The sequence below is a fragment of the Heloderma suspectum genome, chromosome 5, assembly GCF_057233095.1.
Source record: "Heloderma suspectum isolate Gila_16-S chromosome 5, 16-S_ref, whole genome shotgun sequence".
Classification (NCBI taxonomy): domain Eukaryota; kingdom Metazoa; phylum Chordata; class Lepidosauria; order Squamata; family Helodermatidae; genus Heloderma; species Heloderma suspectum.
In genome coordinates this window covers 51,116,928-51,144,456 of record NC_139462.1, presented here as the reverse complement: position 1 = coordinate 51,144,456, position 27,529 = coordinate 51,116,928, and the positions used below count along the sequence as shown (strand labels likewise).

The window sequence follows — 27,529 nt, the reverse complement described above, 5'->3', positions numbered from 1 at the left end:
TTCCTATCCCACCCCCACCCTACAACACCTAGTGACTTTAGGGGCGCAGTCCTATGCAGGTTTAGACAGAAAAGTCGTACAACTGGAGTTGTATTTCCCCCCGTCGAAACCTGCATAGGATCGCACCCTAGGCGTGGTAATTACAGGCCGAGGCCCACGGTCATGCATGTTCTCCACTATGAAGGGAACGGTCTGCTGAAAGACGCCTCGCATTTTTGTTGTTTTTGTTGAGGGGGAACCTCCTTAAAGATGACGAATAGTCGCTCTCCCTATAATCAGTAGGCGGGGCGCCGAAGCTTATTTATGGCGAGGAGGAGGAAGAACCCACAGCCCTCAACATATCCGAGTCCAAGAGCGCCACAGCGACGCTCGGTTCGAGCGCGTCTAGATTTCGGCGGCCCCCGCGCGCGCCGCATTCCCGGCCGTCTGGCCAATACGAGCGCGCGAAGCATTTGCGAAGGGAAGGGCGGGCGCGCGCGCGCGCGCCCTCTCGCATTCCGTCTCTGCCTCCCGCCCTCCCAGACGAAGAATTCCCTAAGGTGGAAAGCAGCCGTTGGGCAGCCGCGTGCGCCCCTTTCTCATTCGTTCTACTGGGCGCGAGCGAGCGTGGGTGACGTGTCCCTTGCCCGTGACCAATCGGGGCCGGGCAAGGCAAGAAGCGGACTGCGTCCCGCCTCCGCCTCCCCTTGCGGGGCGGAGCGGTTCCTCTCAGGCAGGCGCTGGCTGGGCAGTGATGGCGGACGATGGGGATGGGAAGCTAAGGACTGAGCGCGGCGGCAGCAGCAACAGCGGTATCCCGGAGGAGGCTGCGGCCGCGGCGGCGAGCTGGCTCGGGGGCAGCTATCTCGACGTGCTCTTGCGATCGACGGCGCTGGTGATCGCGGCGTTTTTGGCCTATCAGCTCTACAAGCGCTGGGGCAAAAGGAGCGGAGCGGGGGGCGCGGCGCAGCAGAGCCAGGCCGATGCCCTGCCCCGTATGAAGCGGCGGGACTTCACGCTGGAGCAGCTGCGCGGCTACGACGGCGCGCGCACGCCCCGCATCCTCCTGGCCGTCAACGGCAAAGTCTTCGACGTGACCAAAGGCAGCAAGTTCTACGGGCCCGGTGAGGGGGGGGGGGGGGGAAGCGGGGCGGGGTGCGCCCGCCTGCCTGCCTGCCTGCCTGCCTGATTCGGACCGTGGCAGAGGTGGGAATGCCGCTTGGCCTTGTAGGGAAAGGAGACGCAGAAGCAGGAAGAAGGGAAAGAGATAGGAAAGGATACCTGGCCTGCTTTTCCCGCCCACGTGGGTAGCTGGCGTCAGAGGATGCCCTTCCCCAACCTGGAGCCCTCCAGATGTTTTGGACTCGTGCTCTTATTAGGCCCAGCCAGCATGGCCAATGATAAGGAATTATCGGGGCCGTGGTGCAAAACATCTGGAAGGCATCAGGCTGGGCTACTTGCTTTATGCAGAGCCCTAATGGCTCTAAGTCCTAATGCTCTTCAAACTCCCCTTAGTTTCAAATTTCTAGACCTTCTCATGCCTGTATTTGCGCTGTACACTGGCAGGGGTTGCCCAGTGTGAACGAGCTATTCTAGGCATATTTTTGTCTCTGCTTCCTAGATTTTCAGGCTTCCCGAGTCTGGCTTGTTTCCGTACATACACATTTAATTCTCTGAAATACACTCAAGACTGTCCTAACTCGAGATGTTAATTTGTCAGCCTGTCATTTCATTAAGGCCTAGTTGACTTCTCATTGTGCAGAGCTTCTCAACACTTGCAGCTACCTCTGCGATGCAGTCCTGCACATAGTTCTAGTAATGTATGTAGGCGTGGAGCTGTACCTTTGACCTTATTCCAGTCCTCAGACTTTACCTGCACAAAGTTATCAGTACATGGAATAAAATCTAATCAAACTAGACAAGCTTCAGTCTATATTTAAGTAGGTGTGGGATTGTAGTGTTGGTCATTTATAGGCCAGTTCTGGCCTCTGTTTACTTGGAAGCAAGACCTATCAAGTACAGTGGGTTCCATGGGCTTGATAATTAAAACCTCATATTATGGATTAAAAAATAGATTATGCTAAATTGTAATAGGCTCGCAAAGATCTTTAGTGAAATGCATAGTCTGTAGAGCAAGAATCAAACTGAAAGCTAGTTTTTTTTGTCACACACACAACGTTAATAGTTAAAACAGCACATCTTTATGGTAACAAACTTTATTTTTAGGGTTATAGCCTACTTAAGGATTTTTAATCAGTTATGAATTTCAAGCCAGTTTGCATATGGACAAAACAATATTTTCTTGATTTTAGACAATGCATATATGGGTCGTAGTGGCCATCATCTTAGAAGAGGCATTATTCCTGTGTGAGAGAATACTGAATGCCTCTTGACATTGATTGCCATCTGCATTTTTTTATGGGAACTTATATTGAAAATAACACTTTAGAAAATCTGGCCACTGACCTTTTTAGTCAGCTGAAGGTATTTTTAAACAATTATTCCAAGTGATTTTTTCAGTGTTGCAGCCCTGTTTATTTTAAACATTTTATTGACTGCAGCCTTGCTGCAGATGTGCATGTGTACTAGTGGGGTGAACCAGTGATAGTGTGGGTACACATAGCTAATGTTCTTTTTGGGCCATTGGACCTTGCTCACCTGGGTTAATTCCTGATCAGTCAGGACACTGAGTGCTGGAATAATACAAATTACTAATTTCAAAGCTTGGCATACAGTAGAGCAGTCTTCCCAAACATAGTGCCCTCCAGATGTTTTGGGTTACAACTCATAGCATTCCTGACCATTGGCCATACTGGCTGGAGCTAATGGTAGTTGAAGTCCAAAACATCTGGAAGGCAACACATTCATGAAGGCTTTAGTAAAGTAACATTCTACAAGATACAATGTAAACTATTCCCCGCTATAAAATGAACGCTGGTGGCCATAATATAGTGTGTACATAGTAGAGATTGTATTGCTCAGCAACAGCAGCATGGACATTTTCTAGTATGCACCTTACTGCTTTCAAGAACTACGTGATTCAGCAGGCCAAATCACATGGGCCACAGAGCTGGAGAAATTAATTTAATTTTTCAAATGCTTCCTTGAGGGAAGACTTCTGAACAATTGTGTAAACTGTAGTGAGGAAAATAACTCAGAGGGCACCCATGTGAGATCTTCAGCCTTCTAACACTAATGGGCAGCTAAATGAATCTGAATAAATGAGACGTCCTGTTAGCTTGGGCTTCAAGGAAAAGTGTATCACCTGAAAAGGTAATGAGTACATATTCTGTGCTGTTTGCTTAAATGGCTTCTGTTTAAGAGTTGGTTTGTGAATCTGACACTGAAAAAAGCGGTGGCTTGTAAACCTAATGATTAGAAATGTGAATGCAAAGACTCCAAATTCAAGGGAAAATATGGACTGGTAAGCAAGGTGTCACTTTACCCCATGTTGAGAGAATCCAAGGGCACAAACAACCAAACTTAAGCATTTTTCAGCCTTGGTGATTTGGGTGACATTCATACTTATGCTTTAGTCTGCCATTGAAATCCGTGGGATTGAAAAATGCTTAGCTTTGGCTGGATTGTGAAACTGAGATATTTGTTTATTTCATCTCTATACTGCCCAATAGCCAAAGCTCTCTGAGCAGTTCACAACAGTTCACAAAATCTCAAACTTCATATACAAGATCATAAAATACAGCATAAAATTTTAATATGCAAATTTTAAAACAATTTAAACAAATTCAATTTTGGTAAAGCTTTAATAATACAGCAAAACGCACTGCACAGGGGAAATTATAATATCTGATATTCTGTGCTTTCCAGCTATGAGAGGGGTTCCTTTTTATAACTACTTTGACACATCAGAATTTGGTTTTGGGGGTGGGCTTGGTCTGCAAATACATCAGCTGCCCCAGTGAAAAATGTTGTATATTAGAAGGAAGACAAAATTACATCTGAAGTCTAACATTTCAGGTGTAGAATCATAGAATAGTAGGGTTGGAAGGGGCCTAGAAGACCATCGAGTCCAACTCCCCTGCTCAATGCAGGAATCCAAGTCAGGAATCCAAGTGTCTTTGTCCAGTATCAATTTCCTCTGTAATCTAAACCTATTGCCTAATAAAGCATTTGGATTTTTTTTTTCCTTAAAGGAGTGGGCCCTGTTTAAAGGAAACACACATGCAAAATATGTTAAGTATATTTACTGCCACATTGGAAAACAGTGTGTTGTGGCACAGATAATGGATGCATCAGAAGTGCACCTTTCTATCCACTTACCTGTTTTATGCCAGATTGCCTGGGATTGGAGTGTTTTTGATTGAAGTGGAGATGCACATAGCTTTCTATTTTGTGTTCTCAACCTTTTCAGGTTAGTTGACTTTTCTCCAAAAGTGCTATCCACTTGCATATGTGGTGGTGGATTGCTGGATGCACTCTCTTCCCTATATAGTGCGATACAATGCTGGTTTGCACTCTGTTGTATGCACAGATGGCTAGTATGCGCAAAACATCACTATTAGATTAGGGTGCTTTCTTCTCAGTCTAGAATGATTTCTTTAAAGTGATCCTCTGAACATCAAACATGTTGACCCAGTTTGCATGTAATGACGGCAAATCACGGGTTAATTAACTCACAATTTGCCACAGTGCATTCCAAGATCATTTTGAATACTCAACCCCCAATTGCGAGTTGCTATGTGACATCCAAACCTGAACACAATCGGTTAGTCATGGGTTAAACAACCCACAGTGAACCTGTCTAACTCACAATTAACCTACAGTATGTGGGTTTGTATGTCATCATTGGCCTGATAGGTGGTTGAATATTCAAAATGAAGAAAACAGAAGGAGGTGAGCATCGAAAGTAGATCACAAAGAGAAATGGGTTCTCAGGATGCAAGATAGAATTTATTATGAGAAGCCCAACATGTTTCGGCCTTTTTTCTTACTTTAGGCCTTCAGGGGGCTATAATATAAATTATAATATTTACAAATGGGAGAACGCATAGTTAAAACATTACAGCAATACACATTGCCACAGGTGCTAATACATGTATAACATTATTTTTAAAATAACATATAAACACATACTTGCTAAAGAAAAAAGCCTGCATAATTTTTCAGCAAAAGATTGTCTCCTGTGTCAGTTCTACTGGCGACTGAAAAACAATATTTCTCAAATCTTATCTTAAACGCTTTTAGTCCATTTTTTTCCTACTCTGTCAGGTGTTTCCACGTTGATGTAATCTGGCCAAGGTCTGAAAGCTGCATTGTGCTGTAATAGCTAGGGGGTGTATGTAAATCACCCACAGGTCATAAGAGTGGTAAGAATTCAAGATCTTCATTTAGACCACACGGAGAGGGTTCAGTCCCAAAATCCACTCAGCTTCTCTCCTCAGCAGATATTTCTCCTCCTCGATGTCAAGCTTATCCAGTGTCCAACATTTTAGATCTGTGGGAGAATGCTGTTCTGCATAGTGGCTTGCAAGTGGGGCACCTGGTCTGCTGTTCTTAATGTTACTCAGGTGTTCCCCTATCCGTCTTTTTAAAGGTCTTACTGTTTTTCCCATATAAAGCATAGGGCATTTGCACTGGACTGCATAAAGTATAAAGGCAGTACTGCAGGTAGTGAAATGCTTCAAATTGTATGCCTGTTGGAGGGATTTATAAATTCTGTAATTTTGGAGGTGTACTTGCATCACCCATATGGACACCATGTGGGCATTGCGGCTACTGCAAGTATACCTCCAAAATTACAGAAACTTGTTGGGCTTCTTGTAATAAATTCTGTCTTGCATCCTGAGAACCCGTTTCTCTTTGAAATATTCAAAATGGCTGCAGAATGCACCCAGTATGTGGTGCAGCAAGTCATGGGTTTATTAACCTACAATTTGCCACTATTACGTGTGAACAGACCCATATTGTTGGTCGAAGATGTGGGGCCAGTGTCTTCTATTTTGTTACCTTTAAAACTCATAATGATGGAAGCTACAAATTTTTGATTGACTTAGGGTACTGTCCTATGGGTTGTGCCCTGGGTACTCATAAGCCCCCAAACTCGGAGGCTTACAAGTACCGTATGCAGAGAGGGAGGCACCTCCAGAACTGCATTTTAGCTAGACGGGTGATTTTGCCTGTCTAGCAAGGCTTCAAGGAAGGGGAAGGAAAGGAGCTAGAGCGTCAGATAGGAAAAAGCATAAGCCAGCCGTTCTGGTCTCCTCCCTGCCTCCAGGAATGCCTCCTTTCCCCCGATTCCACGCTCCATTTCCTGAGTGTGGAAGGGCAGCCAGCATGGTTCTCTCCACGCTGGCTATGAGGGGGAGAGGGAGGGGAGTGCAGTTTCCTGGTTCCAAGTTCGCTTCTAGGGGACATAGGATTGCTCCCTCCATCACCAGCCATTATAGTTGTTGCCATTGACTCCTTGGTTTTGCTCAGTCCTGTGGCATATGCAGAAAACTCTTGGGAAAGGGAGGAGTGTTTTCTCTGCCATTTGTAAAAGAAAGAAAGAAAAGAAAGAAAGGGAAAAAAGAGGGGGGGAGCAGGAAGTTGGTGAAAACCCCCATCCTACATTTTCTGCAAACAGAGAACTCAGAACAGAGTATTGAGGTATAATATGATGTTAATCCTAAATGATAACTTGAAAGGTCTCCGAACAATATGGGAGAACAATCTAAAATGTCAAATTTCTGAGGAAAGTTGGAAGGGAATATGGGAAAAGTACCATTCAAATCTACTTCAGCCTGTGTATATGAGAATGGGTTAAAGGAGTTTCATTGATAGCATTTGTACCCTGTAAACGTACACAGGAGTATTGCCAAAAGTGCTGGAGAGATGAAGATGAGATCAGCATGCTGCTGTGGTGGATTTGGAAGCCAGTTGAAACCTCCTAGAAACTAGTTTTTCAAAGAGTTTAGCACCATCTTAAACAAAACTGCCTTATCTAATCCCAAACTACCTTGACTTAAAATTTTGAGGACAACCTGGATTGCATTCTTTCCCGCAGCCTTCCCCAACCTGGTGCCCTCCACATGTTTTGCTCCCAGCATTCCTTACCATTGGCCATGCTGGCTAGGGCTGATGAAAGTCGAAGTCCAAAACATTTGGAAGGCACCAAGTTGGAGAAGGCTGCCCTACAGGAACCTTTTAAGCTTTGCAATGCTACCTGCAAAGTTGGAAATACCTTTGTATTGGAAGAGTCATTATATGCCAGGTGTTAATTGATGGTATCCATGGCTCTGAAAATTCAGCTTTCATAGGCAAGCTCAAAAAGTAAATTCACATCTTTACTGGGCAAATGCATACTGAGACTTTTATTGAAAACTGGTATCCATGAATAACTTATGCCAACAAACAACCTGTTGACATATTGCTAAACCTTGTGAGTTGTTCTGATCTGACGTTTTAGTCTCCTACAATCTCACTGGTGCTCCCGTATAATCCTAACTTTCTTTACCTCCTGGACTGTGCCCTTGTTTTTCTCTTCATTATTGTTCCCCCGTTTAGGTTTACAGAGTTTTTTATTTTCTCTTTTAAGTTAATAACCGTGGGGCAGCATCCAACTGTGTCATTCCACTAGCACAAATGATGTTACGGTAGCAGAAACTATGTGCAAGAGAAGAATTTTAACTAAAGTTACGTTTGTGCAAATGTGCTTGCACAACCTGTTGCACAATAGGTTGTGCATTATGCTTCTGCAACCTGCTACACAAGCATAATGCAGCCTGTTACACAAGCATAATGTACAATTGCTTGTGCAACAGAAATATTCAGCAGAGCTCCGCTGGCACTATCTGAATTTGCAGAATGATACCATTGGATAGTACCCAGTATACTTTAAAAGAAAGGCATTATGGGTGGACATTTTTAGATGGCCATGTGTTGCTGTTCTGCAAACATTCAGTGGGAAGGGGAGAAACCACTTTTTTTTTTTTAACAATTCACAAATAAGTGGGAGAGGGGATATTTGTGCTGGGCATGTGGGAAAGGGTGAGGGACAGTCACCAGAGCACAGGAGCTGTGCTATCAATGGTGAATCAACATGTGGAAGCTTGGCCAACATTGAAATCATATGCATGTTTACTTCAAAGTAAGCCCAACTGTATTCAAAATGGGACTTCCTAGTAGTAAGTGTGTTTAGGATTGCAGTTTAAGACTGATTTAAGGCAGTTGATTTTCCTTTTTGAAATCATGCTAAGTTCAGTTTAGGGCCTCCTATCAAAAACTGACTTTATCCTGTTAATGGTAAGAAGGTCATTTACCTGTAGAAATGGGATTGATTTATCCATTCACATTAGACCAGTATAGATTCATCTCTTTATGGCTCAGAAGAATTCAATTAGTGGCATACATAAGAAACGTTAAACATTTGACTATGATTCAGCCAAAGTTAGGCTCTTCTCATTCCCATTGATATCAGTGTGAGAGAGATAATCCTAAACATTAGGTTAACCCCAGAGGGGTAGACAGAATTTAAAACTTTCCCCCTAATCTCTGCCACTTCAAACTACATGAATTCTCTTACAATAAAAATCCCTTGTGATGTTTCAGACCCTAGTCTTAAATTGTGTATGTGTTTAGTTTGAGGATTATATTATATTATTGAGGATTATATTGGGATTAGTTGGACCACAATTAAAGTGAAGAGGTGGGGAACTTGTCTTTGCTAGAATAACACGTAGTTCTGCCCTTGAGTATCTGAGACCCTACATTATCCCAAATGTTCAGGGGTCCAGAAAGGCTATCTACCCAGGAAAGGGTTCCTATTTGTGACATGCTGAGCTTCAGAGATGCTCTGGGGCCCCATCTCACTATTCTAAACTATGGCTTAATTGGGGTCTATATAACCCCAGTACTAGAATAGTAAAACATTTTTCCAAACATAAGAAGGTAAAGCATAGGCTTAAAACTCTTCCTAGGAACTCAAGGGGGTCTTGAGATCTGCTGCATCATGCTCATTGTACCGGTAAGTACATCACTCACCCCTTCTGTGAAAACACTAGTGTTCCTGCCTGGGCAGATGCTAGATGTTCAAGTACCATTGTCTGGTATATCAGCTGTGCCCTTTTCTGGAGACTAAGGACCAAGTTAGACAATAGGGATCTTTTGTGATTAGTTGGCCAGTCTCCTTAAGACCCCCTGGTACTGCAGTACTGTTTTGAATCGAGTCTCTTGTGACCTTTTCTTACAGAAATTTAAAGAGATAGGAGATGGGTCCATCTTTTCTAATTGCCCAATAGAGGTTGGTCTTGTATTCTCTGGTAATTTCTAAATCTGACTACTGTAATACTTTCTGTGTGGCATGTTTCCTCTAGACTGCCTACCAATGCTTGGAAACTACAATAGCTTCAGAGGATGGCAGAATGGCTAGCACCTAATTTCTGTGGCACTGTAAACATATAAAGCTATTTTTCAAAAGGTGTCTCTGAATTTCAGTTGCTGATCAATCCTCTTACCCTTCTAATACCTAGGTTATAAACCTATTTGATGAGTCAGTTTGTAGCAATTTGAAGAAGAGTTTCACAGCTTTTAGTCAGACAGTGGCAATCTCAGTGCTAGAAGGGCTGTATAGACAGAATTGACTTTTGCCTCTTCTGAGAGTAATTGACAGAAGATGTTCGAGTTCTTTTGGCAGATTTATTAGAGGTGAGGAGAGGATTTTATCCTAAGTAGAATGTTGGTCTGTTTTACAGAAACTTGGATTTCATCACTGACTAAAAATTTATAGTTAATTATAGGGTGGTTTTGTTTGCCATAAGAGCAGCAAAAGTGAGGACAAAGTTTTTAAAGTTAATATTGTGGAGCACAAGAGGATATGGCTGTAGTACAAAATATAATGGGTTGGATTCAGTGCTGACTTTTTGCTGATGGAAGCAGTTCTGATAGCAGAACTGGGAGAGGGGTGATAATCCCTCCCCTCAAGCTCCCCATGTGCCCTCAAAACCTGCTCCAGTGTGGAGAAGAGAGGGAGAAAGTCCTGCCATGCTAGTGGACTCCCACTAGTACAGTTTTGGATCTAACCTAATATTCTGTCTGTATCTAAAAAAACTTGAAGGAGCTGCATGATTGTGAAAAAGTTTCTCAATTATACTAGTGTTTGAGATGTGTGTTTGCCTGGTATCATAGCATTTTAATATGGACAAATGTTTTTGAGAGTCATTTTCAAAACTTGGTTATGAATTGCACATATATATTTACAGGTCCGGATATGGTTCTTCCATCTATATAGGAGGTGATCTTATAATTCCTGAAGCAATTGCTTGATAAGATTATCTGAGTCCTTGTGCTTGTGTAGAAATCATTGGGGATTGCAAGAGAGCTATTATTTGCCCTATGAACTGAGAAAATCCACTGAAAAGTGTTATGATCTGTATGTGGAATATTGAACATCCTACAACTGGGGTCTGTATCTTAATTTTATATTTGTGCAAATGTATGGTTTATTTTGTCTTGGCCGATAGCTAATACAGCGAAATAAAGCTACATCTCCTATTCAAACATGATTACAAGATTTAGTTGTTCTGTGCTTGCTTAGTATGTATTTAGTGTTGACTTTGAAGAAGGGTCTCTTCAAAGGAAGTTAATACAACATTAGACAAATCTCTATTCTACAAAGATAGCACTTTCTGGAAGAGTGAGTGTTTCACATTTTAGCACAAATTGGTCATATACTCTGTAGACAAACGAATGTCCCAGTGAATAATATAATATTGAATTACTGTCATTCTGTGATTATCCTAATACCCTCTTTGAACTTCTTTCAGTAGAAGTGCATAATTAAAAGGTCAATTTGCTTGAATAAGAACACAAAACTCATTTCCACAACCTGTAGTGTATGTATGTTTCTAATAGTCAAGTAGTGATTGTCTATCTGTTATGTAATCTTAGGTTTCCAGTTAAGCTATTTCCAAAGGTTATGTTGATAAATGTTGGTTGTGTTGCCAAGTGCTATTACAGCAGTCTTTAAAGACTGCCAAAGTCCCTTGATACCAAGAAATATACAACTTCATGTCCACAATCTTTTGAGGATTGTACCTAAAACTAAACAGAAAATGCCAGAAGCCTTTATATAAATATATCCTTTTTCTTTAACACAATTCTGTTGTATCATCCTTTTATCATGTGGTCTGTATAACCTATGAGTTAGTGATGTGCTTTGCTAGCTTGGAGACTTTATTTAATCTGAACACTGCTTTGTAGGGTAAAGTTCATGTTTGTGGTTAGTTTGGCCAGATTCTAGGTTAGGTAATATTCTGCACAGGAAGAAGCATATGATTTTATATTTAGCATTCCTGAATATAGAGTTTAACTGACAGAATCCCACACTTTAAAGATAATTCAGGTGTATCATATATTTTTAGAAAATATTCAGATCTTCTTGGCTGAAAGGAAGGAAGGCCATTTGATACTGAATAAGCTTGTTTGTTCATATGCAAGTTTATTAAAATTGTGTGTTCAGGTATATCTGATCTTTACCAGCAATTAATAGGGGTAGGTGGGGAGGGGAACTCCATTGCTTTAGAGCAAGTATCCATATTATTCTGAATGGATGAGAATGAATAGTATATAATGAAATGATTGAATGTATCTTTTTTCTATTTTCAGAGGGTCCTTATGGAATATTTGCTGGCAGAGATGCCTCAAGGGGACTAGCAACTTTCTGTCTAGAAAAAGATGCACTCAGAGATGAATACGATGACCTATCAGACTTAAATGCTGTACAAATGGAAAGTGTTAGAGAATGGGAAATGCAATTTAAAGGTACTATTTTAACTGGAAGATTCCTTTCGATCAGCTGGAAAAGGAGTTAGAGATGGCTGGGCATGCTTTTTAAAAGGTGATTTCTCAGTTAGTGTATGGAAACTCACATCTTGCTACTCTGCTAGTGACTTGTTTTAAAATGTCACTATAGTTCAGTTTATGTAAACACTAGCTTAATGCCTGTAAGTATGAAGCGAGGCGTTTACTAGGCTTCCATGGCACAAGGCTCCTCCATTCCTCAGTGAAAACATTGGCTCAAATGGGGAACTAGAAGGATGTGGGGGCAATTGCTTATAAGCCTGAGTATAGCAGTCTCTCCAGCTTCCTGTCAGTGATGCTAGTGCTACTGCAATTAAGACAGGAGCCTCTGCTTGTTTTTCTTGGAATGGCAGCTCCTTTTCCTCATTTTTATAGGCTAGGTAATACCTGTGTTGAGGCTTGGATTAGCAGATATCCTTGGAAGGAGTGGAGCTCTGGAACTTATCGTGGACAACTGAGGCACCTCCAGAATTCAAAAATGACTATCTCTGATGTCTTGAGGACCTTTCAGAGGCTAAGCTAATTCCCTAAGCTTATTTTCATCCTTATGGTCAAGTCATTCTTGCATAGAGGCCTGTGCAGCCACAACTCTATTCTTGAACCTCAGGAGGAAGCCACTGTAGCCTTTTGAGCCAGCTGGGCATGGAGGCAGTTGTCTCTGCTCTGCAAACTCACCTTAAGCACCAACATGGTTTGCTGTAGGGTTAATGAAGGTGGGTAAGTAGTGTTTTCACCTGTAGTGACAGTCAAGTGTGTATCCCAGGAACGCTTTCCCTTAAAGGATGATTTATTGCACCAAAACAATTCAGCCAGGATATTCGCTTAGATAGTTGTGATACCACCTTTTATGATGGGTATAAAGTCAGATTTTTAAAATTCTGTTAAATTCTGTTAAACCAGTGGGACATAGACAGGTGTTTATGAACATGTTTAATGTAATATTTTAAGTACTATTGATTTGTAATACATACATGCCTTTTCCAGAAAAATACGACTATGTAGGTAGACTCCTAAAGCCAGGAGAGGAACCATCAGAATACACAGATGAGGAAGATACCAAGGATCACACTAAACAGGATTGAACTTTGTAAATCACCAAAGTCAGGGGCCTTTGGAATTGCAATCTCTTATTCTCCTTCACAGAATGTCCTATGTCTTTGGGTATAATTCTTCTGCTGTAGAAAACAACTCGATGGGTTTTGTACAAGATCATCCTCAATGAAGATTTGATTAACTAGGCATTATTTGTGCTGCCAAACATTTTGTTGTTGTTGCAGTTCAACTGTAATGTCTGGAAAGGCTTCATTAATGAAATGGGGCCAAGGATTTAAAATGCAAAGAAAGCTATTCCTTTTAGCATGTTAAAGCATTTGAACAGATTGTTATTTACAAGCTTAAGTGTTTCATATGTCATTTTTTACTCCTTTGGCGCTAAATGGAAAACCTAGTTGTTTTAAAGGATCCCAACTAAATTTGGCTACTGAAACATTAATAAATGGGAAAACTCAAACTAGTTTGTGAGCCATTGGTTTCCATAGCTTTCAGGGTTTCAGATAGTCCTGAAGGATAGAGGAAAATCTCTCTGCAGAAGCTATCATCTGAAACCTGTCTTCTATGCTTTTCCTTCCCCTCAGTCAAATCGGAATAATTGTGCCTTATTTCACTTAGAGACTTGAATTGTTTTAAGGGAAAAACCCAAATGTGACATAAGTCACTAAAAGCAGCATTGAGGACTGGTTAAACCATTCGGTTGACTGGAAAACATTGATGTCATTCTGTATATAGAATGTAAAGGAAAACTCAGTGTTACTGCCATATATATATATATATGTTAATATACACAGACTTAATTAGCAGTGTAATGGCCAAATGCATTCCCCTTTGCTTGTTAAATAAGCCCACCTCTTCCCTTATCCATCCCTGGGGAGCTCTCTGCATTTGAGGAGCCTAGCTTCTTATCTTTTTGAAGTCAAGGGTGTGCATGGGTGTGGGTGCTCGAGTGCAAGAAATGGGAGGATAGTTCCTGCAGATACTGTAAATACGAATACCATTTTAATAAAGCATGTAAAATACCAAAAGTGCTGTCAGACTTTATGTAGATGCTGTTAAGCTAGTATTGGTGGGCAGAACTGTGTGTATGAGAAAAAGAGAAGAAATCTTGGAGATATTAAATATTTTTGCACTGCAATTGAATAAAGCTTTACCCAGCTAATTTTTTTATTTAGTTATCACATATAATTCACAACAGAAATGTAACTTATTTAGTTACACCTTGGATGAATACATTATGAGAGCAGCACAGCATATAACACTGGAGCATTATCTCTGTGGAAATGCTTTGGTTATCAGTTTTCATTCCTTTTTCTCAGCATATTAACTGCACAGCTTCTTCAGTCTTTGTCAATATCCCATGTAAAATCCAAAACAAAATAACTTCCTTGAATGCTTCTTCTATAAACTAGTCAATAGAACATCATTAAGCCACTATTGGCAACCAACATTAAGAAAACCGGTAAGGCAGCAGTGTGTCTAGCATTAAAAAAAAATAGCTAGCTGTGATCTTCAATCCATCTGATATAGTAGTATCTCTAACAAAAAGCATCATCCTCTTGTCCAAAAAGACCAAACCATTCTGGCTCATGCTCAGGTTGGCTTGAGAGTTGAGACTTTCCATATGGTATGCACAAAAAGGTTTTCTGTATCTTCTGTCCCATTTTTGTGTGTGAACATACTGTTGTCATTTAGTCATCTGAAAGTGTCTAAGCCTCCATTGATGAGCCACAGTTACAACTCTTCCACTCCAAAATTTTATTCCATAATTGAAATTATGCAGTCTGTTTCGAGAAATGAACAATTTGTGTTCTTAATTTTTTTTAATAAAGTGTTCTGTAGATACATTGTTAGTGTGCTGTATTTGTCATTTTAACTTCCTTGCAGGGAAGCAGTGTTGGAAGGGAATTTTGGTTTTCTGATTGAAAGCAAAGACAGAAGGAGCAGCCCTTCCTGTTTAGATGGTAACAAAAACCTTAGCTTCACAGATGGATGTGCTGAAGGATAGCAGAGAATTGGGGTTTGGTGTATGGTCAGATGGTTTTATTTGGGTTCTGTTTTGAAACCACTCTTGCGTCACACTGCTCTTCCTACTGAAAGCTGTAACTCTTGGCACCTTGGGGTATCTATGCACATAGAACAAGCTGCTGCAAGGTTTTTTAAAATCATGCTTTCACGGTCTTTTGACAGCAAGTTTACAGAGATAGCTTTATTTGCTGTGTTCATAGGCCCACTACCCCTTCCCCCAAACAGTGGCCTGAGGAAGATGGACAGGATCTAGAATGGTTTATATGCACAAGACAACTACTGCTTTTCCCTGATTGGGACAGTCCAGAAGCTGAAACATGCCTATGCATAGCTGGTAAATTACACACAGTCCTAATGAAATTGGATCCTAACCAATTTTTATGAAAGTGATGCTGAATTTGCTGCAATATACAAGCAGTCTAGTCATGCAAGAAGGTAACATTACAAGAGCTGATAAGGCCCTTCACAAAGAAATTGAGAGAAAAAATAATACCTAATTCATGTGCAGTAAATAAAAGGTTTCAGTTGTACAGAAGCATTTTTAATAAATAAATAAATCAGGAAAAACGTTTGGTATAAAAGCTCTTAACTGTTTTCATATTAATTTAAATGACTCCCAACGTAGCTAAGTATCCTGATGGCCACTGTTGCATGTGTGTTCTCCATTCAACCAAATAGTACATGAACATTGTGCCATTCAATAGTATCTTGTGGAGGGGGGTGAAGTTTTCATTTTTTTATTTCTATAATCTGTTCCAGATCAATTCTTTCCGCTATAGACTCAAATGATTCTATCAATCTGGCTATTCTAATGATACTATAGGATCAACATAACAAAATGGTGCATGCCTATAAAAACAAGGTCTTCAGCAGAGGCCAATTAATTCCACAAGAAACACTTTCTAAATCTGGCTTTGATATGTACGTGAACAACTTCCTATGCAACTAGCTGCCGATTTTACCTCCCACTGCCCAGTGCTGCTGTGCAAAAATATGCTCCTCTTTTAAACATGCACATCTCTGCTAGCAAAAGGCAAAGGAAAGCAGCTTTGGCATAGTCCTGTAAACATGAATGAGCTGTTAAGTGCTTTTTCTCAAACACAGACCAGTAGGGAAGTTGCTTCTTTCATTCGGCCTTGCTCCTCTACCATCCTCAGGGTTTTAGGAATCATGGTGTTCAGTGGGTTGCTTTCAATGCAGTTACCTTTCTCTTAGAGCAGACTTGTATCTAAGGAGCCACCTCGTTAATGAGAACTGCATGCAGGCCTGTGAGCAGGCTGACAGCAGGATAGATAGCTCCATTCTTCCTCTATGCCGGGGGTAGGCAATGGAGCACCCACCAAGGTGCCCTACCCCTCCCACTTTTTTTTTTTTTTTTTTAATAAAGCTCCTTACTGGCAGCTGGGATTGTGTCAAAGCAAAGTGAGTGCTGCTCGAGCTGTTCCCAGTTTCCCATGAATACCTCTAGGCCACATGTAGGTCTCAGAGGGCAGAATCCTATAGGGGCCATACACATGTGACAGGCCCCTGGTCCACATGCACACAGCCCATCGTCTGCGATGTCACACTTCTGAGGGCAAGCCCCAACATGTGCAAAAAATGTGCATTACTGGAAGGGGCAGGTCACACCCCTTCCAGAAACGCACTCTTGGCCCCTGAAGAATGATATTGTGGCCACCCATGGACCTGGGCTGGTAGGACTGTGTGTGTCCATACCAGGGCTGGCTGCATGCACGTGAGCTCCTATAGGCTACTACCCAGAGACATTGTAAGGAAATGAAGATGGCAGGTAGCTGCAGGTCAGTGCTTCATCTGCGGCATGCCCAGTGTGTGGTGGTGCTCAGAACAGTTACTCAAATTGCCAATTGTGCCCACAAGTCCAAAAAGGTTGCTTACCCCTGCTCTATGCCTAGCATAGAAACCAAGTGGTCTTTAAGGAAAGAAGCCTTTTCCTCTCCACCTAGCATGAAAATACAGTGGGTAGTTGTAGGAGGAACAGAGCTCTCCATCTCTCCTCTGGCAGCCCACAGCAGGCTAGCAATTTTGTGGTCTTATTGACCAGGCTGTAGCTGTGAGGAACCCACTCCCCAAAGTAAGCATCCCAGTAGACCACTTCCTCAAAAACTTCCTGTACTGCTTTGTATGTGCAAAGGCCACTGTTTATAATAGCCCCAAGAAAGAATATTTATGAAAGATAAAATGGTGGACCACGAAGTTGTATTTCCATGCAATCAAATAATTTTTAAAATTTTTATCTCCAAACTTACAGTACCAAGGTGAAATTGTTACTGTTATCACTTGGGAAAAGTTGTTTTGAACAGAGACTGGGCAGCTGTACATGCTACTCTTTTCTGATGTGAATTACCAAGAACCTGCCCATGGTGAATACTGATTGCCAGGGAGAGGGGTGGAAACCCCCATCACGTAGGCCTACCTTGTCCGTAATTTGCCGGATGAACATGGAACACGGCAGTCAGAGCAAAAGTTACTTCTGTATAAAAATTCCATATGGAAAGCATAGCATCAAAAGGCCTATGACAAAACTGCATTTTCCCATCCTGATTGAAATGAATCCAGAAACTCCATCTCATAAGAGTTTTGGAGCTGTATGGCAAAAATGCTATTTTCCTTGTTTTGGCATTGAAACTGCCTTGGTTGCCCTGATGGATGTCCTATGCTGGGAGAGACAGAGGTAATTTGGAATTTTGGAGCATAGTGGATAAGCAGCCCTGCCAACAAATGATATAGCTGGCCCGCACACCATGTGATCCATCTAGTCAAATGTAGTCTCCTGCCATGTACTGACAAACTCCTGATGGTTTCAAATAGGGAAGAATAGAAGAACCAGCAATCCTTTAGTTGGCTGACTGGTGCCTACAAGCTGTGCAAGTGCTTAGAGTAAAAGGAAAGATAGGCTTTTTTTCATTAACTGAAATTTTTGTCTGTTATTCATTTACAATGTTTATATACCACTTTTTTAAAGGATATATCTGTTTTAAAAATGTTTAAAAGGATAATTTTAAAGAATGGAGTACCAATAAAAACCATGGCTGCTCAATCAAGGAAGGCTTCTTGAAATAAAGATGTTTTCAGGAGGGGTCAAAAACAATACCATGTTGGTGCCTGCCTGACCTCCACGGGCAGGGACTTCCATAGAAAGGGGGCCACCACACTGAAGGCTCTTCTCCAGGTAGACTTGAATTGGGCCATAGGTCCAGGTGGAACCACCAGGATCATGCTCTCTGATGATCTCAGTGACTGGGCAGGTTGATAAGGGAGAAGGTGCTCTCTCAGGTATCCTGGTCCCAAGTTGTTTAGTGCTTTATACGCTACTACCAAAACCTGAAACCTGGCCCAGTAGTGAATAGGCAGCCAGTGCAGTTCTCTCAGCAAAGGAGTTGCAAGCTGAAAAGGAGCAGCTCCTGACAACAGCCAAGCTGATGCATTCTGCACTAGCTCCAGCTTCCAGACCAGCCTTAAGAGCAGTCCCACATAAGAGTGCATTGCAGTAATCCAGTCTTGAGGTTACTAGTGCCTGTATCACTGTGGCCAAGCTATCCCTGTCCAGGAGAGGCTGTAGCTGGCAAACCAGTCGAAGCTGGTAAAAGGCACTCTGAGCTGCCATGGCCATTTGGGCCTCCAGCGACAGTGATGGATCTAGGAGTACCCCCAGACTACAAACCTGACCTTTCAGAGGGAGTACAACCCCATCCAAAACAGGCAACGAACCTATCTCTTGGACTTTGAAGCCACTCACCCACGGGGCTTCTGTCTTGCAAAGATTCTGCTTCAGTTTACTCGTCCTCATCCAGCCCATCACTGAGTCTAGGCACTGATCCTAGGCTTGCACAGACTCTCCTGATTCAGATGTCACAGGGAGTGTGTCATCACCATACTGCTGGCACTTGGCTCCAAATCCCCTGGTGACCATTCCCAGCAGTTTCATATAGATGTTGAACAACATTGGGGACAAGATGGTACCCTGTGGAATCTCATAGCTTAATTGCCAAGAGGCCAAGGAATGGTCACCCAACGTTACTCTCTGAAACAGACCCTGTAGGTAAGACCAGAACCATTGTAACACAGTGCTTCCGATGCCCAGTCCATGGAGTTGATCCAGAAGGATACCATGATCGATGGTATCAAAAGCCAATGACAGATCAAGAAGAATTAACAGGGTTATACTCCCCTGTCCTTCTCCCTATGAATTGGAACTTCCTATGGCCTATGAAATGGAAAGAATCTCAGATATTAATATCCAAGAACTGCCACCAGAGTGGAGATCAGGAACTTGTAAAATAGACTCACCACGTCCAGGTAAAGCTTTTAAAATATTCAGGCAGTCTTTACAACTACAGAACAGCAAGTTCCACCAAGTTTGAATAACTACTACATTTGTCCCCATGTTTAGTCAACACTCTGAATTTTCCTTTATTAGCAACAATATTTACTTCATCACCATGAGTGCCTGCTAAATATATGAAGTTCTGCAATGCAATGCAACTTCAATTAACGATGTAAGTCAATGCATTTTTATAACTTAAACAATTTTAGCTTCACAATTAAAGTCCCTGGTCCTGAGTAGTGTAATTCATTGCTGCAACAAACTCCAGATACTTCAGATTAATTGTAATAAAAATGTTACCATAAAAGATGATAGAAACTTGCTTAAGAACCACACATTACACCATGACTTTTTTGTATTTTTATAAAATCTGTAAAGATACCACAAATTATGCATACTAAAAGCTTATATGCACACATTCCATTCAAAGAAATTAAAGTAAATATATTTCTTTTATATACAGTTTAAATCCAAATGTACACTTGCATCATTTTCATGGAGGAGGTGGCATAGATTGAACACAGGTTTGAGATGTATATCTTCAGTACACTGAAAAGATGCTATATAAAATATGTATCATCAATTCCTAGTTTCTTTGTAAAATAGAGCATTTCTAAAAGGCTAGTTTGTATGTAGAAATCAATTACTGGGAAATCCACATATTCATATGCACACTTATTCATAATTGTTCTATTCAGATTCACAAGGCAGTATGAAGAAAAATGGAATAGATTTCAACCATATCCAGCACAGAAATCCATTTAAACTAATGTTGGATCACTCAGGATATCTCCCAGTAAAAAGGCATCGAACAGTGTTAAGCTTTATTTGTAGAAAATTATGTGACAACTGCCAAATATTTCACTGTTTTGCTGTATATAATAAAAATGCACCTATTCCTACCACCCCTTCCACAATAAGGAAGGAGGCCTTCCATTTCCTTATTCTAAGCATTTGAAATCACAATAATTGAAACTAGTCAGAAATTACAGGTGATGTATCCTGTTAACTTCCACCTCCCAACTTAAGTTATGACTATTTGAATGAATCATTTACATTTAAGGAAAAGTGATGTCTTGACCAATTTAAGTTCAGTTGGTCTTAACGGAGCATGGAATTTAAACTTTATTCAAACCCATTTTGACATCAACATTTTTTAGAATGAGCACTATATTTGTTTCTACTTCCCTGTTAAATTAAAACAGTGTCAAATATTAAAATACAATTAAATGTTTACAAATAATCTCTCCTTGAAGTGCAAATCACTTATATTAGAAGAGAAATTAAACAGAAAACACTTCTAACTGGAGGGTAATTAGAGAGCCGCCATTTTATCCTTCTGCTTATACTGTAGAGATAAAGTTTGCTAAGTTTATGACAATACAGTCATACCCCTTCCCCTCTGCAATCTACATTTGCTTAAGTACAAATAAGAACCAGCATAAAATAAAACACCCTTAAAACCAAATTAGATTGATGCCTAACTCAAAACTCCACACTCAACCCAAAATCACAAAGATCCTGAAACAAAAGAACTAGAAAGCAAAAGAGATTTCAGCACCCAAGAAATGTACACAGTCCTATACAGCTTGGAGTATGCATGTATTGTTACAAAGAAAAAAAGTTGATGTTGATAGTAATATATTGCATTTATCAACTGAAATTATTTCTCTCCATTAAAAAAATACATCCTGTCTTTTTGGCTTTTTATAAGTAGAAATAATGATGGAAAATTTGAATGATAAAAAATTCTACGTTACCATAAGTACACCATAACTTCTTTAAGAAGTATGAGCTGGCCTATAAGGCATCCCAAAGTATTTTTTGCATATTGTAGTGGAATGCAGTTCCTGTAAACAGTAAGGCAGGGACAGCAACATCAGGACTAAAAGATATTTTCCTAGGATCTCTCTGATGATCCCTGAACCCAGTACGATTAATCAAAGGGGAAGTATTTGGAACTTTATCTTGTGAGAAAGCAAATGCGATCCTTTGTTTTCCTATACATTTGTTTTTAATCAAGCTTAAAATAGCTCTCCCTGAAGATCCTTGAACTAAAATACTGGCATTAGGAGTTGATCTCAAGGTTCAAGCTTAATGAAAGTCTACTGCTCAGGTTTATCGCTTCTTGATTTTGTGGCAGTACTGTTCTGGTGTATGCTGTTACTCAACTCCTGTACAGTATTTGTAGTGGGAAAGTTTATTGGAACCCACACCTGAGAGGCAGCTGTGGAATTACCGGCAAGGATCTTGGAAGAAGAATTGGACTGATGTTTACGACGATCACTTTCCTCACCTGTTGAATGCCTTTTTCTCCCAGATTCTTCATTAATGGGAGGCTAAAAAAGAGAATAGCTGCATTATTATAATCTAGCAAAATTATCTATTAAGAACCAATTATGATCTCATTTTTAACTTTCTCAAGAGTCTGAACATTTATCAATTAGTTTGAAATGACTGAAATGTCAAGCCAGCGCTGCTGTGCCAAAATACGAGGAATTGTTGACAAAGGTATCAAATACAATACATCGATATAATTTTCTCTTAATCTCCAAGGACTGCTTTGCTCCAGTTGTTACTGTCTGGCATCTAAGACATACAATGATGTGCACATTTGTTTTGGGTACATTATGGGTGTGTTGTTGTTGTTCAGTCATGTCCAACTCTTCATAACCCCATGGACCACAGCACGCCAGGCCTTCCTGTCCTGCGCTCTCTCCCCGAGTGTGCTCAAGTTCATATTCATTGCATCGGTGATGCTATCTAGCCATCTCATCCTCTGCCGTCCCCTTCTCCTTTTGCCTTCAATCTTTCCCAGCATCAGGGTCTTTTCCAGTGACTTTTCTCTTCACATTAGGTGGCCAAAAAATTTTGAGCTTCAGCTCCAGTATCTGTCCTTCCAATGAGCAGTCAGGGTTGATTTCCTTTAGGATGGACTGGTTTGACCTCCTTGCAGTCCAGGGGACTCGTAAGAGTCTTCTCCAGCACCACAGTTCAAAAGCATTGATTCTTCGATGCTCAGCCTTCCTTATAGTCCAGCTCTCACAGCCATACGTTGCCCATCTGTCACTGATGGGTGTGTTAGTGGTGACTTATTTTTTCTCCCACTCGTTCCATCAACATACCCCCATCACATACTGAACAGGTTGCCCAATCCTTATACAAACAATTCCAAGTTCTTGGTCAACCACCAAAAAGCTAGGATGACTCCCTCTTTCATGTTCTTCTGCTAGAGGCAAAGATGTTTTTATTTGGGCAGGCATGTAATCTGGTTTGTTGCTGAAGGGGGTTTTAACTTGTTGGGGTGCTGCCTAATTCTTTTACTGATCTATTTTTAACTTATTTGTTTCTATGTTTTAATCAAAATCATGCCATTTTTGGTGGAAAGACAGCATATAGGTTTAATTAATGAACACACAAACCATAAATAAGTGAGCAGCTACCTAGGTATAGGAAGCTGTTACATGTCTCAAGATGCCAAAATCTGTGTTTGGAAAATGAAGCACCACACAATTTCACAATTCAAAAAGCAGCTCAGAAAAACTACAGCATGACCACAAGCAAATCTGGCATCTATCACATGGGTGGGATTATACAAATTTTGAGCTCAATCTGTAGATTAGCGGCAGCCTGCCCATCTATCCCATTTCTCAAATATTATTTGATGGAGAATAAATTGTCTATCCATGTTTGTAGGGGCATGAGAACAGGCATTTGACTAGTTTGTTGTTGTTCAGTCGTTAAGTCGTGCCCGACTCTTCGTGACCCCATGGACCATAGCATGCCAGGCCTTCCTGTCCTGCGCTTTGTCCCAGAGTGTGCTCAAGTCCATATTCATTGCATCGGTGATGCTATCCAGCCATCTCATCCTCTGCCGTCCCCTTCTCCTTTTGCCTTCAATCTTTCCCAGCATCAGGGTCTTTTCCAGTGACTTTTCTCTTCACATTAGGTGGCCAAAAAATTTTGAGCTTCAGCTCCAGTATCTGTCCTTCCAATGAGCACTCAGGGTTGATTTCCTTTAGGATGGACTGGTTTGACCTCCTTGCAGTCCAGGGGACTCGTAAGAGTCTTCTCCAGCACCACAGTTCGAAAGCATCAATTCTTCAGCACTCAGCCTTCCTTATAGTCTCGCTCTCACAGCCATATATTTCTACTGGGAAAACCATAGCTTTGATTATACGGACCTTTGTCAGCAAGGTGATGTCTCTGCTTCTTACTATGCTGTCTAGGTTTGTCGTAGCTTTCCTCCCAAGGAGCAAGTGTCTTTTAATTTCATGGCTACAGTCACTGTCTGTGGTGATCTTGGAGCCCAAGAAAATAAAATCTGTCACTGCTTCTATTTCTTCTCCTTCTATATGCCAGGAAGTGATGGGGCCAGATGCCATGATCTTAGTTTTCTTAATGTTGAGTTTCAAACCAGCTTTTGCACTCTCCACTTTCACCCTCAACAAGAGGCCCTTTAGATCCTCTTCTCTTTCTGCCATTAGGGTGGTATCGTCTGCGTATCTGAGGTTGCTGATAATTGTCCCGGCAATCTTAATTCTGACCTGTGATTCATCCAACCCAGCGTTTCTCATGATGTACTCTGCATATAAGTTAAATAAGCAGGGCGACAATATACAGCCTTGTCGTACTCCTTTCCCAATTTTGAACCAATCGGTTGTTCCATGTCCAGTTCTTACTGTTTCTTCTTGACCCTCGTACAGGTTTCTCAGGAGACAGGTCAGGTGGTCTGGTACTCCCATCTCTTTAAGAATTTGCCAGAGTTTGTTGTGATCCACACAATCAAAGGCTTTAGCGTAGTCAATGAAGCAGAAATAGACGTTTTTCTGGAATTCTCTTGCTTTCTCCGTGATCCAGCGAATGTTGTCGATTTGATCTCTAGTTAACATGAATTTAATCATGAGAACAGGCATTTGACTAGTTTACATGAATTTATGGGTAGTTTAAATCAGTCAGTTATGTAAATATACTACGTTAGTTTGCTCAAAAGAACTTGAACACTTACATCAACTCTGAAGTCTTCCAATCTTTTAAAGTTACAGAGGTATTCCTGAAGTTTGGGATCAATAGGTGGAGTTTTAGACTGTGAATACTTTAGGTAAGCCCAAAATTTTTCTAGTCCATAAAGCTGACCTAAGTAAAAGAAAAAGATGTCTTTAAAAGTAAGGATGAAGCCAAGCAATATCACAATATCATTAAGAACAAGCCATTACCAATGGATGCATCTAGAGGAGTTTCACATGTGACACTGAACATGGTTTCCCCCCGCTTCCTATGGTGTCAACGGCTCTCTGGAGCACCCCTCTAACCAAGATTCTTAATTTTTTTTTGTTGAAACGCAGTGACTACCTCCTGTTAACAGTGGTGTAGGAAGAGGGCCTTCTCTGCTGTGGCACCCTGGTTGTGGAATGAGCTCCCTAGAGAAGTTCACCTGGCACCTATGCTATACTCCTTTCAGCGCCAGGTAAAGGCCTTTTAATTTTCCCAGCATTTTAGCATTCTAGTCTTTTAGCTCGACTGTTTTAAATCTGTATTTTAAAAACCTCTGCATTGCTGCAAGGTCTTATTCTGGTTATACTTTTATATTTTATATTGTTTTATGTTGTACTTGGTCATTTTAATTTTTGTGAACTGCCCATACAGTGGGGAACTGCCCATACACAAAAGCGACCATGTTGTATTTGAGTTCTTGGTTCGAAGGGAAGCAAAAGCCAAGTGTAGTCAAACACATACCCTGGATTTTAGGAAAGCTGATTTTAATAAACTCAGAACAATGATAAGTAAGGTCCCATGGCAAGTTACGCTAATGAGAAAAGGAGTCCAAGATGGGTGGGAGCTTTTAAAAAAGGATATTCTCAAGGCACAATTACAAACAATTCCAACAAGAAGAAAGGGTGGAAGACAACAGAAGAAGCTAATGTGGTGTCACAAAAACCTTAGAGAGGACTTGAAAACAAAAAAGGACACATGTAGGAAGTGGAAAGAAGGCCAAGTAACAAAGGAAGAGTACAGGCAGGTAGCACAGAATTGCAGGGATGGTGTCAGGAAGGCTAAAGCTGAGAACGAGCTGAGGTTAGTGAGGGATGCTAAAAACAACAAAAAGGCTTTCTTCAGCTACGTGCATAGTAAAAGGCAGAGGAAAGAAATGGTGGTTCAGCTATTACATAAGGATGGCAAAACGATAACAGATGACAAAGAAAAGGCAGAGGTGCTCAAATCCTACTTTGGCTCAGCCTTCTCCCAAAAGAGGGTCTATGACCCCCCTGGCAAAGGCAAAGTACAGGCTGAAGGGGCAGGATTGCAGCTTGAGATCGATAGGCATATGGTCAAGGAACACCTATTTACTTTGAATGAGTTCAAATCTCCAGGGCCAGATGAACTGCATCCTAGAGTAATAAAGGAACTGGCAGAAGAACTCTCAGAACCGCTGTCTATTCTCTTTGAGAAATCATGGAGGACGGGTGAAGTGCCAGATGACTGGAGGAGGGCTAATGTGGTCCCTATCTTCAAAAAGGGTAAAAAGGAGGAACCTGGGAACTACAGACCAGTCAGCCTGACATCATCCCTGGGAAAATTCTGGAGCAGATGATCAAGCAATCCATCTGTAAGCACCTTGAAAACAATGCAGTGATTACTTGAAGCCAACATGGATTTGTCAAGAACAAATCCTGCCAGATGAATCTGATCTCGTTTTTTGATCAAGTCACCTCCCTTGTGGACTGTGGGAATGCTGTAGACATCATACACCTCGACTTCAGCAAAGCTTTCGACAAAGTGCTCCATGATCTCCTGATGAGCAAACTAGCTCAAAGTGGGCTAGATGAAACAACCATCTGGTGGATCCACAGTTGGCTACAGAATCGGACTCAAAGAGTGCTTATCAATGGGACCTTCTCAAACTGGGGAGGGGTAACGAGTGGGGTACCGCAGGGCTCAGTCCTGGGCCCAGTGCTCTTCAATATTTTGATTAATGACTTGGAGGAGGAGGTGCAGGGAATGCTGATCAGATTTGCAGCTGAGACAAAATTGGGCAGGATAGCTCATACTTTGGAAGACAGAAACAAAATTCAAAGTGATCTTGATAGACTGGAGCGCTGGGCAGAAAACAACAGAATGACATTTAATAGGGATAAATGCCAAGTTCTGCACCTAGGAAAAAGAAACCAAATGCACAGTTACAAGATGGGGGATACGTGGCTCAACAACACTACAAGCAAGTAGGATCTTGGAGTTGTTGTCGATCACAAGCTGAATATGAGCCAACAATGTGATGTGGCTACAAAAAAGGCCAATGCTCTTTTGGGCTGCATTAATAGAAGCATTGCTTCCAAATCCTGGGAAGTACTGGTCCCCCTCTACTCAGCACTGGTTAGGCCTCATCTCAAGTACTATGTCCAATTCTGGGCACTACACTTTAAGAAGGATGCAGACAAACTGGAGGGGGTTAAGAGGAGGGCAACAAAGATGATCAGGGGACTGGAAACAAAGCCCTATGAAGAGAGACTGAAGGAACTGGGCATGTTTAGCCTTGAGAAGAGAAGACTGAGGGGAGATATGATAGTGCTCTTCAAGTACTTGAAAGGTTGTCACAGAGAGGAAGGCCAGGATCTCTTCTCACTCATCCCAGAGTGCAAGACACGGAATCATGGGCTCAAGTTACAGGAAGCCAGATTCTGGCTGAACATCAGGAAAAACGTCCTGACTGTTAAGAGCAATATGACAATGGAACCAATTACCTAGGGAGGTAGTGGGCTCTCCCACACTGGAGGCGTTCAATATGAGGCTGGACAGCCATCTGTTAGGGATGCTCTAAGATTCCTGCATTGAGCAGGGGATTGGACTCGATGGCCTTGTAGGCCCCCTTCCAACCCTACTATTCTATGATTCTGTGATTCTACAGCTTTGGCTATTGGGCAGTATAGAAATGTAATAAAATAAATGCATACATACATACCAGATTCATAGTCTCTCTTTGTTTCTTCTTGGAAGTCTTTAAAGATCTCTTGCCTGAATTTTTTTTCCAGCCCATAGCTGTAAAATCGGAACAAACATTCCAGACCATATCTGTAGAAAGGTGAAAAAGGAATAAGAGCACAGAAAAACATAGAAATGCCTTTCAACCTCCACCAATTCTTACAAGATGGAACCATTACAATAATGGGAAGTCCTGGGAATTAGAGGAGCATAGTCAGCCACCCCAACTTTCATAATCTGCCCTTCTTCACTCACTCTCTGTGCCCTACCACAATTAATTGTAGGTGACTAAACTCCATGGAGGTGTTCACTAATGGTGCCCAGGGCCTAGTGTGAGATGTAAAGTTCTGC

At 41.4% G+C, this 27,529-nt stretch overlaps 2 protein-coding genes across 7 annotated transcripts in view; one reads left to right on the top strand and one right to left on the bottom strand.

The window, feature by feature from the left end:
* Window positions 1-710: 710 nt before the first annotated feature.
* Window positions 711-27,529, top strand: part of PGRMC2 (progesterone receptor membrane component 2) — a 63,133-nt gene continuing 36,314 nt past the window's right edge. The window contains exons 1-3 of one of the 4 annotated variants that reach the window (XR_014792062.1): window positions 711-1,103; window positions 11,584-11,739; window positions 24,547-24,668. Coding sequence is in view for 3 of the 4 variants with exons in the window: in XM_084856017.1 (XP_084712143.1) it covers window positions 734-1,103; window positions 11,584-11,739; window positions 12,763-12,860 (624 nt within the window). In the remaining variant the exon portion in view is untranslated. Of the gene's footprint in view, window positions 1,104-11,583; window positions 11,816-12,153; window positions 14,455-24,546; window positions 24,669-27,529 lie in introns of those variants that run through there. The other 3 variants (XM_084856017.1, XM_084856019.1, XM_084856018.1) reach the window with 3 other exon arrangements.
* Window positions 19,547-27,529, bottom strand: part of LARP1B (La ribonucleoprotein 1B) — a 71,834-nt gene continuing 63,851 nt past the window's right edge. For 2 of the 3 annotated variants that reach the window (XM_084856014.1, XM_084856015.1), the window contains exons 17-19: window positions 27,159-27,268; window positions 24,210-24,337; window positions 19,547-21,540 (exon numbers count right to left, since the gene is read on the bottom strand). In XM_084856014.1, coding sequence (XP_084712140.1) covers window positions 21,307-21,540; window positions 24,210-24,337; window positions 27,159-27,268 — 472 coding nt within the window. In that variant the 3' untranslated portion in view covers window positions 19,547-21,306. Of the gene's footprint in view, window positions 24,083-24,209; window positions 24,338-27,158; window positions 27,269-27,529 lie in introns of all 3 variants that reach the window. The other variant, XM_084856016.1, reaches the window with a different exon arrangement.